We start from the raw sequence: 15040 nt of genomic DNA, 5'->3' as shown, positions 1-15040 counted from the left end.
TGTTTCTGTATCTGAGGACTTGCTAATGGTGCTGAACATTGTGCAATCATCAGCAAACGTCACCATTTCTGATCTGATGGAGGGAAGGTTGTTGATGAAGCAGCTGAAGATGGTTGGACCTAGGATACTACCCTGAGGAACTCCTGTAGAAATATCCTGGAGATGAGCTGACTGACCTGCAACAACCATGACCATCTTCCTGTGTGTCAGGTATGACTCTAACCGCTAGAGAGTTTACCCCCAATACCCATTGATTCCAGTTTTGCTAGGGTTCCTTGATGCCACACTCCGGTCAAATGCAGCCTTGATGCCATGGGCTGTCACACTCACCACAGCTCTTAAAGGTTATAAGGCTTCTATTACCATTACCTTACCAGGCAATACATTCCAGATTCCCACCACCTGCTAAGTGAAAATGTTTTTCCCAAATCCCCTCTAAATCCCCTATCCCTTACCCTAAAACTATTCCCTCTCATGATTGACTCCTCAACCACTAGGAACAGCTGATCTCTATTCACCCTATCCATACCCCTATCTTATACACCTCAATTGTGTCCGCCCTTCGTCTTCTCTGCTCTAGAGAAAACAATCCAAGTCTGTCTAGTCTCTCCTCATAGCTCAATTTCTCCATCCCAGACAACGGGGAGAATGTGCAAACTCCACACATACAGTTGCCTGAAGGCAGCATCGTGGCTCAGTGGTTAGCACTGCTGCCTCACAGCACCAAGGACCTGGGTTCGATTCCAGTCTCAGGCAACTGTTTGTGTGGGTTTCCTCCAGGTGATCCAGTTTCCTCCCATTGTCCAAAGATGTGAGGTTAGGTTGTTTGGCTGTGCTAAATTGCCCATATTGTTCAGGGATGTGTAAAATAGCTGGGTTATAGGGATATGAGTCTTGGTGGGATGCTCCAAGGGTTGGTGTGGACTTGTTGGGCCAAAGGGCCTGTTTCTGCACTGTAGGGATTCTATGATAATAACATCATGGAGAACCTTCTCTGTACCCCTTCCCAGTGCTATCACATCCTTCCTGTAGTGAGGCAACCAGAACTACACACAGTACTCTAGTTGTAGCCTGACCAACATTCTGTACAACTCTAACATTACATCCTTACTCTTATACTCACTGCCGTAACTGATGAAAGCAAGTGTCCCATATACCTTCCTAACTATCCTATTTACATGCTGTGCCACTTTCAGGGAACAGTGGATAATTAATCAAGATTCCTCTGTTCCTCTAAGCCACCCAGTGTTCTGGCATTCATTAAATACTCCCTCATCTTGTTTCTTCTTCCAAAGTGCATTACCTCGCACTTAACAGTGTTAAATACCATCTGCCACTGGTCTGCCCATCTGACCAACCCATCTATATCTTCCTGTAACCTACAGCCATTTTCTTCGCTATTAACCATTCTTGGGATCATCTGCAAATTTGTTTAACATTCCCCCCACATTTTCTTCTATACCATTGATGTGTATAACAAACAATAAAGGTCCCAGTACTGATCTTTGTGGTATTGATCCTTGCTAGACATTGGCTTCCAGTCCCTCAAGCAGCCTTCTACCATTGTGATTCATAGGCCATTTCAGAGAACAATTAAGAGTCAACCACATTGGGTCTGGAGTCACATGTAGCGCTGACTGGGTGAGGTAAATAACTCCACAGAGGCTTGTATCCCATCAAGTCACTCTTTGTTTCCATGGAAAGTCCCTGGCACTAGTCCAGCTCCCTCAGAGCCAGCGCACAGTTCAAAAGGTTGAACACTCCTTTATTTTAAGCATGGTCAATCCATCTAACCTGCATGTCTTTGGACTGAGGGAGGAACCAGTGCACCCAGCGGAAACCCATGCAGGCATGGGGAGAATATGCAAACTCCACACATTTGCCTGAAGATGGAATTGAATCCAGGTCCCTGGCACTGTGAGGCAGCAATGCTAACCACTGAGCCACTATGCCATCCACAGCACTCCTCTTTTTATCTGTCAGCCTGATTGGTGCTGTTAATCTGGTCCAATCAGGGAATTCCTATTCTATGACATCTGCCTGGCTGACTTCGGTGGTGAGGGCAAGGCCACACCTTGTGAGGAGTGCAAGCCCAGCATAGCCAGACGCTACAGACTGTGATGTTGAACTATTAACTGTTTCTTTGTTTTTCTATCCTTTACTAAGGAGGGCTGCAATGTTTAACTTCTGAACTTGCTGTCTTTATTTTTCTGCTTTGTATCAAGATTCTGTGCCTAGGTACATCTGTACCTAAGATGGCGACATAAGTGGCAGCTTGTAAACTTTTCACTGCTCATGCGAGTGAGTAAAGTGACAATAAAAGCTCATTCTGATTCGTTACAATCACTACATCTCTCCCGCTCTGAGCCTGAGGACATAGGCTGATCCTTTTTCTTTTAGCGCTTCCAAGGCTGTTTCAGCACCGGGTTAGACTCTTCTGACTCTGCATCAGATATGAGCAGCATGTAATGTGCAGAAGCTCACCTCTTGGGCCAGGAGCGTCTCAGAAGAAATTCACTCTTTTCCGGCAGCAGAGGTATCGATTATGGCAAGATCTGCCGTGTCCATCTCAGATTCAGAGGTGTCTTCAATGCTTAAAGGAGAGGGAGAACCCACGGATTCCAACAGCCTTTCTGACACCTTTGCATCAACTCTTAAAAAAGGGTCAGCCTCAGAAATGATCACATCGTCCAACCATTATGGACTCTTTCAGTGACGGTACCACTGGTGGTGTATCTACAAGTGGGAGGCAACTCAATGTATCCACATTCGCTTCTTGGCCTCCTGGACAGTGTTCCAACTTGTAATTTAACACACTTATTATTAGAGCCCACCACTGAATTCGACCTGAAGCTATGTGAAGCTCTGCCTTGTCCTCTTTTTAAGTAGATTTGTAGGCATTTGTAGGCATTATTATTACAAATTTACATCCACATTAGTATTGGTGGAACTTCCTGACTCAAAATATGACTACCAAACCTTCCTTCCTCCATCTGGGTGAATTTACACTCTGCATTAACCAACGTTTGGGATGCATATAATATTGCGCATCCCTCTCCATTGGGCCACATATGAGCTAATACCACCTTAATGCCATGTGGTGAAGCATCGCGTGTTGACACCAGATATCACTTGGGAAAATAGTGTGCCAACACCTTAGTGAATGATTGCTTTTTCTTCACTTCCCTGAAAGCTATGGCTTGATTACATGACCATTTCCAAGGCTGACCTTTTTTAGGAGTTGATGCAAAGGTGTCAGGATGGAGGCCAGGTTATGTATGAACTTTTGATGATAATTTACCAGCCCAAGGAAAGACCTAAGCTTTGGCACAGAAGTGGGAACCGGAGCACCTTTGATTGGCCTCACTTCATCTTCCAGTGGGTTGACTCTATAGCCCAAGTTGGTCACTTGGGGAGCCTGGGACACACATTTTTCCCTTCTTAGGTGAATGCCCACCTGGGAGAAACGTTTAAGGACTATATCCAAGTTCTCCAAGTACTCCTTTTGGTCTTCCCTGTTATTAGCACATCATCTAGATAAATGGTGACTTGGGGTAGACCTTACAAAATGTTCTACATCGTCCACTGAAAAATTGTGCAGGGTGACTATACCCCAAATGGCAGTCTTGTATTTTGTACAAACCCTTATGGGTATTAATTGTACCATATTTCTGGAAATTGTCATCCAACCGCAATTGCAAGTATGCATGGCTCATGTCCAGCTTCATGAAGGACAGCCCCCATGCCAGCTTGGTACATAAATCCTCTGTGCAAGGGATTGGGCGCTTATTCGGCTGTGAAAAGTGGATTACTGTTTGTTTAAAATCCCCACAAAGGCAAACCGACCTGTCAGGCTTCAAAATCAGTACGATTGGTGCTGCCCATTCTGCAAACTAGATGGGTCTGATGATTCCTTCTCTTTCCAGCCTTCTGAGTTCTGTCTCTAATTTTGTCTGTAAGGCAAATGGGACTGGGCAACCTTGCAGAATCAAGGAATTGCTTCCTGGTCAACATACAAGGTGACCTTGGCCCCTCTGTTGGTCCTTTAGACCTTTCTGAAAAACGTCTGGGTATTTAATTAGTACTTCAATCAGGCAACCATTTTCTAATCAAAATATGTTGAACAAATCTAGGTGAATCACTTTAAATGAATTTCACATCATTAAGCTTGGGCCTGTTCCTTTTACTACAATCACTAGCAATTGAACCAGCTGCTTCTCATAAGAGATCAGAACTGAAGTTGTACCCTAAATCTGTAAAAGTTCTCTGCTATAGGTTCTCAGTCTAGCCAAGATCTTGTGCAAACCTGAAGGGTTGGCGTCCAGAGCAAATGTTATTAAAGACTGGTTCTGTGATGTTACGGAACAGACCAGACCCCTTCAAAATATTTTACAAAGGTAGCCTAAACACTAACTTTTTCTTATTTTAGAGGCAAATTTAACATGTTGTGCTCCAGATGCATTTCGACTGGTCAAACTGCTCGACTTTTAAACACTACAGTTAATTACAACCAAAGAAAGAGGAGTTTAGAATAACTTAATTCTATCGGAAAACATAATAGAATAATAGATCCGGTAACTATAACTAATTAACTGTTCCAATCTAGCAATATCCCACAACCACATCCTTTGGCAAAAAGGCAAATGTGGAGAAATAGATTTTATCTCACATGTAATCTAGCAGCCCAGGAAGAGAACCCCCCCTTCGATTTTTGGCTGCACTTGAGAGAGGGATAAGATAACTTCCACTTCTTCGAGTCCACAATGGCAGCTGCTGAAGGTTAAACCTAAAAACTAGAAATCCCGGTCTGTGAGAGCTACCCACACCCATCCAGGCTGTTTCTATTGTTTAAACTTTTTTAAAAATCCCATGGCCGAGTGGCTCTGGTAGACTGGTCAGCATCTTTGCCTTAAAAACTGTCTTTTTTTAAAAAAAAAGGACAAAATAACCTATTAAAGGCACAGCATCGTCACAGTGATCATGCCATGCTGGTATCAACCTCAATTTGAACCAGGTGACCATTTAACCAGATGTTTATTTTGATTGGTTTTGATTTGATGTTGCTAAGCAATTTAATTGTTTCAAACCAGATGTAGGTTGACTTTCCAAAGCGTGCAGTCTCCTGGATATCGACCTATGAGTTATCTTACTCAATTTAGGCCTGGTAGGACTTGTTTGCTGTATCGAGTCTGCACACTGACAGCAACAATGGCTTGCCAGCCTGGATCTTGAAGGAAATTTTAACCATTTAGCCGAGGCTTGGCTTTGTTTTGGGGTTCTGATGTGAGCTGACCTCGAGTCCCCCTGTTCAGGATATGTCCTAAGTGTGGCTATGCAATTGCGTTCACTCAAGTGGTGTTCCCCAAGCTTGAACTGGTGAGGCTATCCACTTCCATCAGAATTCCCTGCAACTCATGTAGTCCATTTGCCACATTTTCCAATAATAAAGCCAGTTGTGGATCCTGTTGGGAGTCTAGTTGGGCTTCAGCTAGTAGACACTTTTGTATGATTACATCATTAATTTCACATACCAACCAGTCTCTCAACATCTCAGAGTTAAGCAAAGTCACATGCCTCTGCTCGTCATCTTAACCCAGTCAGAAATTTTGATACAGATTCCCTAGGTTCTTGAATTGCCGAGTAAAAACAATAGCATCTCGGAACTACAGGAGGCTTGGGGTCATAACATTCCTTAACAAAATCTGTCAACTCTTGATAGGTTTTAGTATCTGCCTCAAAGGAAGTTAGGCTCCTAATCATTGGAAAAGCTGGGTGTGTGTCTGCAAGTTGGTCAGGAGAAGTACTCATTGGGCCAGATGAAAAGCGATGTCATTTGCCTGGAAAAAATAATATGTTTTTTCCACATAATTGGCCCAGTCTTTGGCAGGATCAAATGAGACAAGCTTCCCAAGTAATGGCATGATGCCAGAAATGCTTTACCCAACTCAAAGATAACTCTTGTGAGCAAGTGTCTTCAGGAACGTGCTTTACTCTCACTGCCACTGAAATAACTCCACAGAGGGCCAGTATCCCGTCACCAAGTCACTCTTTAGTTAGACATGGAAAGCCCTTAACTCTAATCCAGCTTCCTCAGAGCCAGCACACCGATTGTCAGCATGTCTAACGCTCCTGTTTTTATCTGTCAGCCAGGGCTCCCTGATTGGACCAGATTAACACCCCAATCAGGGAACTTGTGTTATTAGGTCCACCTGTCTGACCACCACTACAATGAGGATGGCAGATATCCTCCCTGAAGGACATTAATCAGCCGGACAAGTTTTTCTGACAATCAGAAATGGTTTTAAGGTCTTTGAAAGATTCTTCGCTCCAGATTTTTTCATTGAATTCAAATTTCACCATCTGTTGTGGCAGGATTCAAACTCAAGTCTCCAGAATATTGACTAAGTTTCTGAGTTAATAATCCAGTGATAATATGACTAGGCCTTCACCTTCCTTCTATCGCTTTATAAATCATGTTGTTTTTCTGGGATGAGCTGTATTTTAGATTGTATCTTATAGGGATTCATCAGCAATACCAATTACTGTGTGGTCTTGTTTCAAGTTTACTTTTAGGTCACCATTCTCACATATTTCAGCCAGCATTTAAAGGGTATAAATAAAAGGATCTAGTGATTTGCCCGATTTCTGGACTCTTTGGATTAATTTAGCCATCTCAGAATCTTATTATTTATCAGTTTGAAATAGTTGTCGATGGCTTTTAAGACTTCTCAAATTTATCAAAAATCTCATTAATGTCCTGTTTTGTAATAACATCATCTGCTCCCGTAACTGTGGAGTAATGTGTTGACCAGTTCAGCTGCAGACTTGCTGTCTAATCTTGAAGCAACTGACAAGAATCCTTTTCTCCAAAGTGCCCAAATTCATGCTTGATTTAGTCCTTCCATATGTCTGAACCTCTTGGCTAGTGCAAATTTAGAATTTTGTTTTTCTCAGCTTTTAGGCAGTTTATATAAAGTTTTAAATTTTCCTTCCAGTACTGAAAACACTTCTGTTCTGTTCAGCCTCACACTGACTCCCACTGTTACTGCTGTCTCTCCCTGAGAAATACCTCATCTAGAATTGGTATTTCTTAAAACATGCAAAACCGTTGGAAATTACTTTGCTCTAAATTATGTCAATAATATTTGCAACTTCGTTTTTTTTTACTTTGCTACCTCAGAGTTGCTATTTTTAAAGGCATCAACCTTGGATCAGGACTGCAAGGTTTTTATTTTAAGCCCATGTTCGGGATCCAATCCAATACTACCTGACAGATGTGTTGTTAAAATCAATTTTCATCCATTTTAAGAACTGCTCACCAGATTCACAAACCTTGCTTGGTTCTCTGACACACAGCCTGCGATTACTAGATTGTGATTTTCTTCACAAGCTGCTTCGGTATAGTTTGGATAACTTTGAAAGTGGATTTATTTTTTCTGACTCTCACTGCTTCCACTTCATCTATAGAGTTGGTTTGGAAGTCTTCATCTGTCTTTTAGAGATCTACAGTCCTGGTGCTATTTTTTTCAGGTTTATCTTCTTTAAAGTTGAATTTTCAATGTTTTGGGTTCCTCCAGGCTGTATGTGGAGTGATGGCTGAATTGTTTTTACATTCAAACAACGTCTGGTTTATTATATATTAAGGACCTATAAAAGTTCCACGTGGCTAGGTCTTGCAGTGCTAAAACCATGATCATTCTCCCTCCAAGTCTCTCAATCACATGTTCACTCCCCTCAACAATATGGTGGGGGGGGTTGTGAAATTCATCAAGGCCCAAACATTAATCCTGACATACCCAGATACCACCCGTACAAATAGCAGAAATACAGTCAGCACCTTCACATAGGAAATGTACATTTCCTAATACGAGTGTTCCCACATGTAAATAAAAACATTGGATTAAATCTCCCTGTGAATAGGGGTTGAATTTGATTGGTTTCACACAAAGTTTTCATTCAGACAGAGCATTAATTGGAAAATTGACCCCAGAATATTAAAACAGCACAAGTTAATGTACTCGATAACTTAATCCTTCCTTACTTAGTGTACTAGGGAAAAACTACCTTCTTGTAAAGGAGATAATTGCAATTGTCTGTGTGAATGTGTATGTGTTAGATTCCAGAATGTCGAGTCTACTTGCCAATACTGAACCTGTTTTGTCTAATTCTCCTTTAGATTTTCCTCAGAGACCATTACCTCGACCAGTTGATTCTGCTTTGAATGCCAACACATTCCCATACAGAACTCCAAGACCAGGACCTAAGCCCAGCTTCTCTGGAGGGAACCAGCTTGCCAATCCAGAAAGGTATTTTGCCAGTAGCGTTATTACATGTGACTATGAAGAGCATGTCAGAGAAAAATGATTAGCAAATTTGCTTTGTCGAATCCCTGTAGTGTGGAAACAGGCCCTTCAGCCCAACAAGTCCACACCAACCCTCAGAGCATCCCACCCAGACACCTCCCTCTATAACCCACCTAGTCTACACATCCCTGAACACTACAGGCAATTTAACAAGGCCAATTCAAATAGCCTGCACATCTTTGGACTGTGGGAGAAAACTGGAGCATCTGGAGGAAACCCACACAGACACAAGGAGAATGTGCAAACTGCACACAGACAGTCACCCAAGGTTGGAATTGAACCCAGATCCCTGATGCTGTGAGGCAGTAGTGCTAACCACTGACCCACCGTGTCATCCTTGAATTTCATATGATTTTGTGAAATGTAGGATCACTGGCTAGGTTGTTGCTTTTCCTTAATCGCATCTTGTAGGTAGTGCACACTGCTGCTGTTACATGTCAGTGGTGAATATGGTGCTAACCAAGTAAGCTGCTAAATCTTGTTTGGTGTCATCCTCAGTGTTTTTGGAGCTGCATTCCTCCAGGCAAGTGGGAAGTATTCTATTACACTCCTGACTTGTACCTTGTAGGTGGTGAAAGGCTTAGGGGGTCAGGAGGTGAGCTACTCAGTGCAGAATTGTCTTCCACTATGCTGTTCTTGTAGCTGCAGGATGTATATGGCTGGTCCAGTAAGGTTTCTACTCAATTGTGATAATGTTGATAATTTAGTAACGGTAATACCATTGAATACCACGGGTTGACATTTAAATCCTCTCTTTTTGGAGCAGGTCATTGCCTGGCACAAATGTTACTTTATACTTGTCAGCACAAGCCTGGGTGTTGTCTTACTACATGAAGACATGGACTGCTTCAGTGTCTGATGAGTCACATTTGCGTCCTCAGCAGAGAACTTCCCCACTTATAGAGTCTACTCCGTGCCAACCAGGTTTCCCAATTAAATTAATCTCATTTGCCTGTGTTTGGCCATCTCCCCCTACACCTTTCCTATTAATGTACCTGTCCAAATGTCTTCTATTGTTGTAACTGTACCATAACTACCATTTCCTCTGTCAGTTCATTTCACATATGAACCACCTTCTGCGTGAAGAAGTTTCTCCTCCGGTCCCTTTTAAATCTTTCTCCTCTCACCTTAAAAATATGTCCCCTAGTTTTCAACTCTCCAACCCAAGTGGAAAAGACCTTTGCTATGCCTCTCATGATTTTATAGACCCCTAAGGTGACCCCTCAGCCGCCTCTGCTCCAGTGAAATAAGTCCCAGCCTATCCTCCAGTCCTGGTAATGTCCTAGTAAATCCTTTCTGCACCCTCTCCAATTTAATAATATCTTTACTATAGCAGAGTAATCAAAACTGTACACAGTATTCCAAAAGTGGCCTCACCAACGTCCTGCACAACCACAACATGACGTCCCAACTCCTGTACTTAATGGTCTGAACAATGAAGGCAAGTGTGCCATAGACCTTCTTTACCACCCTGTCTATCTGTGACATAACATAACTTTCAAAGAATTATGTACCTAAACCTCTAGTTTGGCAACAGTTCCCAGGGCCCTACCATTAACTGTATAAGTGCTGCCTTATGCAACACCTCACATAAACTGCATCTGCCAATCCTCAGCCCATTTGATCAAGACCCCTTTTGGTGGAAAAAAGTTCATTGTTGAAGCAGCTGAAAATGGTTGGACTGGGACACTACCCTGAGGACCTCCTGCAGAGAAGTTCTAGGCCTGAGATAAATGCGTGGCTGTAGAGCGAGTGCAGGAGGGAGGGCTTCAGATTTCTGGAACATTGGGACTGGTTTTCGTGGCAGTGGGACTTGTACAAGGTAGATGAGCTGCGCCTGAACTGGAATGGAGCCAGCATCCTTACAGGAGCTTTGCTAGTGCTGTTGGGGAATGTTTGAACTACCTTGGCACCTTCTGGTAAGATCCAGATGCAGTGTTGAGCAGGGTAAGGTGAATGGCCAAAATTAGAAAAGACGGCAAATATTTCGGGAAGCTGTGGAAATTCGAGACCAGTTAAGGGAAAGGGAGCTTGGCAAGTGTTGGATGGTGTTTATATTAATGCTAGGTGCCAGGCAAACAAGGCAGGTCAGTTGAAGGCACAAATTGAAATATGGGATATGATGACATTGCTGTCACTGAGATAGAAGGGCAGAATTGGCAGCTCAATGTTTCAGGATACAGTAATTTCAGGTGAGACCGGGATGGGGGTAAAGAGGAGGAGATGTCACAATATTGATCAGGGAATCTGTTTCAGCAGTCCGGAGGGATGACATCTTAGCTCCTCAAATGAAGCTATATGGATAAAACTTAAATACCAAAAAAGGTGCAATAACATTGCTGGGATTGTACTATGGGCCCCCAAACAGGTTGAGAGAAATAGAAGAGCCGATATGTAGGCAAATTTCGGGTAATAGGGTAATGATAGTGGGGAATTTCAACTTCCCCAACATTAACTAAGGTAGTCATTAGAAATGTTAAGAGGTAGTGGAATTCCTAAATGCAGTCAGGAGAGCTATTTAAGCCAGTATATAGAAGGCCCATATGAGAGATGGTGGTCCTGGACTTAATTTTCGTTAACAAAGCTGGGCAAGTTGTTGAACTATTAATGGGGGAGCATTTTGCAAACAACAATCGTAACTCTATTCGATTCAAGATTGTAATGGACAAGGACAAGTATTGACCTGAGATCAAAGTTCTCAATTGGGGTAAGCTGACTTTCATACGAGTAGATATGATTTGGCCAGAGTGGACTAGGAACAGATACTTTCAAGTAAATCTGTGGGATACTTCAAGAAGAAAATATGGAGAGTATAGGGTCAACATATTCCAACAAAGAAAAAGGGTGGGAGCATTAAATCCTGTGAACCCTGGATATCAAGGGATGTACATTATTGGATGAATCTATGATTCTAAGAGTAAACAAAAGGCTTGTGGCAGATAGTGAGGGTTCAAAATAGCAGAAGCCCTCGGAGCAAAGGAAGTGCATGGAAAATTAAAAAGGAAACTAGGAGAGCTAAAAGGGGATAAGAAGGACAATGTCAGGTAAAAAGGGAAAATCCCAAATTGTTTTACAGCTGTTTTAAGTATAAAAGGATAATGAGGGAAAGACTAAGGCCTATTAAGGACCACAACGGTAATCTGTATATTGAGCCAATGGACATGGGTAGACTTCTAAATGAATACTTTGTGTCAGTGTTCATTTGTAAGGGGGACAATACAGGTGTAAAAATCAGGGAGAAAGTCTGTGATACAATTAAAGAAATTGGCATAGACAGAGAGGAGGTGGTCTAGCAGTCTGGCAGTAGATAAGTCTTAAGGCTGAATGAAAAGTATCCCAGGTTATTGAGTGAGGCAAGGGAGGAAATAGCAAGGGTGATTGTAAAAACTTATAATTCCTCTGTGGCCAAAGGAGACATGCCAGAAGACAGTCAATGTAGTCCCATTATACAAGAAGGGAGAAGGACGCGCCGAAACCAGGAAACAACAGGCCAATTAGTCTAACCTTGGTGGTGGAGAAACTATTGGAAGCAATCCTGAGGGACAGAATTAATCTGCATTTGGAGAGGCGGGGATTAATCAAGAATAGTCAGTGTGGTTTTGTTAATGGGAGGTCATATCTGACCAACTTGATTGAATTTTTTTGAAGAGGTGACCAGGTATTTTGATGGGGGCAATGCTTTTGATGCAGTCTACCTCGTCTTTGTGTTATCTGCAGACTTAGCAACAATGCCCTCAGTTCCTTCATCCCGATTGTGAATTTAGAACATGAATCGTCAAGGTCCCAACATGGACCCCTCCAGAACCCCATTAATCAACAACTTCAGTCCTGAAATAGATCCCTTTACCCCACTCTCTACATTCTGCCACGGCAGTATCTTGCCCCAGACACCATAGACTCTTGCCTGTGCAGCATCTTATCAAAAGGCCTTCTGGAAATCCAAATAAATCACACCCACTGGTTCTCCTTTGTGTAACTTGTTTATTACTTCCTCAAAGAATCCTAACAGATTTGTCAGATACGACCTCCCCTTGATGAAACCACGCTTACCACGCTCTTCCAAGGACTCTATTGGGGTGTTACATTAGCCATTTTTCCTATGCGATCCTCCCTGGCTCCAGCGATTCCTACCTCCTTCAGACCTCTGGGGTGTAATCCAATCGTGTCTTTTTTTCGCTAATTGTTAGACACGACCAGTACTCCCTTGTCTCCATTCACACGGATAAGGAGAACCACCAGCTCAGTTGGGACAACATCAAGATCCTAAGGCAGGGTAAACAGAGACCAGCATGGAAATTTTTAGAGGCCTGGTTCTCCACCAAGAAAGCCATCAATAAACACGTAGAATTAGACCCTTTATATACACCACTGCAAAGAAAAACCGGAAATGAGGTTAAATCCGGAAATGAGGTAATCGACTCCAACAGACCCCAGAGTTTAAATACCAGGTGGGAAAACACAACAGCACTTCATCGGAGGCTGCACTGATGTTACCCAGCAGGGTAATGAAATGTCTGCGAATGAGCGAACCAACCACAACATCCACAACCCGAGCTACAAATCTACTCAAAAACCTTATACTGCATAAAACGTTAGTTAGGCCACAGCTAGAGTACTGGGTGCTGTTCTGGAATCCCCAGTATAGGAGAGATGTATTGGCACTGGAGACGGTGCAAAGGAAATTTTCCAGAATATTGCCTGGGCTGGAGACTTTCAGTTAAAAAGAGAGGTTGGACAGACTGGGATTGTTTTCCTTGGAACAAAGGAGATTGAGAGGGGCGCATGATTGAGACGTTTAAAATTTTGAGAGAGAGTGGAATAACTGCACAGAGGCCAGTATCCTGTCACCAAGTCATACTTGTGCACAGTACACTGGCTGTGGCCAGTCAGTCCCCTAAACTGAGGTGATTCTAAATCCCCTGTTAATATTGGTCAGCCAGATCTTCCTGATTGGCCCAGGTTAACAACCCAAATCAATGATCTTGTAGTCAACAAGATCCAACTGGTTTCATTACTACATCTTTCTCCCACTTGGTCTGGGGATGTAGGCCTGGTCTTTCTCTGGTAGCTTTTCCTGTGATATTTTCACCCTAGGTCCAGTTCCTCTCACTCAGACTGTAACATGGGCAGTATGTACCGGATTGTAGCCCATCTCTTGCATGCGGAGCAGCTTCTTCCGGCAGTAACAGTATCGAGGCTGCATCCATCTTGGACTCTGAGATTTCCTTGATACTCGACAGAGGGGATGAACCTACGGTTTCTGACAAGCTTTCTGGCTGTTCTGAGGGGCCAGGTATGTTGCCCTGTTTGCGAGGTACAACTTTCAGGTGAACCACCTTTGTTCAGGACTGCATCATCTACCCGAACTTTGTAAGCCACAGGACCTGATGTGAACCCCGCCTCATACCCATACAGGGCCATTCCCATAGATCTGGCACCAAACTTCATCCCCTGAATTAAATTGTCACTCTGACTTGGAGGAAGCATGTGGCCAGCATCAGCGTTCCTGCTGCCATTTCACCCTCCCCACCACCAACACCCCCTCATGGATATATCAGGTTTATATCTGGTACGGTGTCTTCTCCCATTAGCCACTCTGAGGAGTTATCCCCGTTGTTGCGTGAGGGATGGTCCTACAATCAAACAGGAACCGGAACAGTTTGGTATCAAGTGGCACTGTAGGCTGCTTCTTTAAGCTTGCCTTCAACACTTGGACCACTCTATCTTTCTCATTGGACCATAGATGAGATGAAGCTGTCCTTATGTGCCAAATGTCATTTGAATTTAGGAAATACTTGAATTCCTTGCTGGTAAATGATGTCCCATTGTCCATTACTAATACTTCCGGGAGTCTGTTTACTGCAAACAATGCTTGTAACTTCTCAAACGCCATTCCTGAATTTACTGAACGGACTTTATGCACGTCCAACCACTTTGAATAGGCATTCACAAAGACTAGGAAATTGAAAGGACTGGTATAGTCGACATGCAATCAAATCCAGGGTTTACCTAGACATTCCCCTGAACGTGGGGACACTGCTGGTAGCAATTTTTGTCCTTGTTGGCACTCTGGGCATTGCCCCACCAACACAGCTATATCGGCATCCAGCCCTGGCCACCAGACATAGCTTCTTGCAAGCATCTTCATCTTGGAAACCCCTGGATGGTCCTGGAGGAGTTCATCCAGTACCTGGCAGCCACCTTTACTTGAGACAATCACCCTTCCTCCCCACAGTAATATGCCATCCTCTACAGTGATCTGGTCTCACCAGTTCCAGAAAGGATAAATCCTGGTTGTGATGGCCCTTCTGTTTCCCCCATTACCAGCAGCTATTTTAGTTTTGCTAGGACACGATCTTTTCATGTTCACAGTTTGATATTGTCAGCGGTGACTGGAAGGCTGTCCAGAAGTTTAAAACCAAACCAGTGGAGTGCCAGTCGGAGACAGCTGAGGGCATCCACATTAACACTTGGCTTCCCAGACAGTGCTCTAACTTGTACTTGTACACACTGAGAATAAAGACCCACCGCTGAATTCTACCAGAAGCTATGGGTGGCACTTGTCTTCCTTCAATAGCTCTAGCAGGGGTTTGTGAGCTGTTACTGTGACAAATTCCTGTCCGTAAAGATACTGGTGGAACTTCCTCACACCAAAGATGACCGCCAAATCTTCCTTC

General features: G+C 43.3%; 1 protein-coding gene across 1 annotated transcript in view; it reads left to right on the top strand.

The window, feature by feature from the left end:
- LOC109912924 (lymphocyte cytosolic protein 2-like) overlaps window positions 1–15040 on the top strand; it is a 143075-nt gene that overhangs the window by 113459 nt on the left and 14576 nt on the right. Inside the window, exon 17 of the mRNA XM_048604024.1 lies at window positions 8177–8306. Coding sequence (XP_048459981.1) covers window positions 8177–8306 — 130 coding nt within the window. The remainder of the gene's footprint in view (window positions 1–8176; window positions 8307–15040) is intronic.

The sequence above is a fragment of the Rhincodon typus genome, chromosome 12, assembly GCF_021869965.1.
Source record: "Rhincodon typus isolate 14 chromosome 12, sRhiTyp1.1, whole genome shotgun sequence".
NCBI lineage: Eukaryota > Metazoa > Chordata > Chondrichthyes > Orectolobiformes > Rhincodontidae > Rhincodon > Rhincodon typus.
The sequence above is the reverse complement of the archived record's forward strand: the minus strand, read 5'-3'. Positions and strand labels throughout refer to the sequence as shown.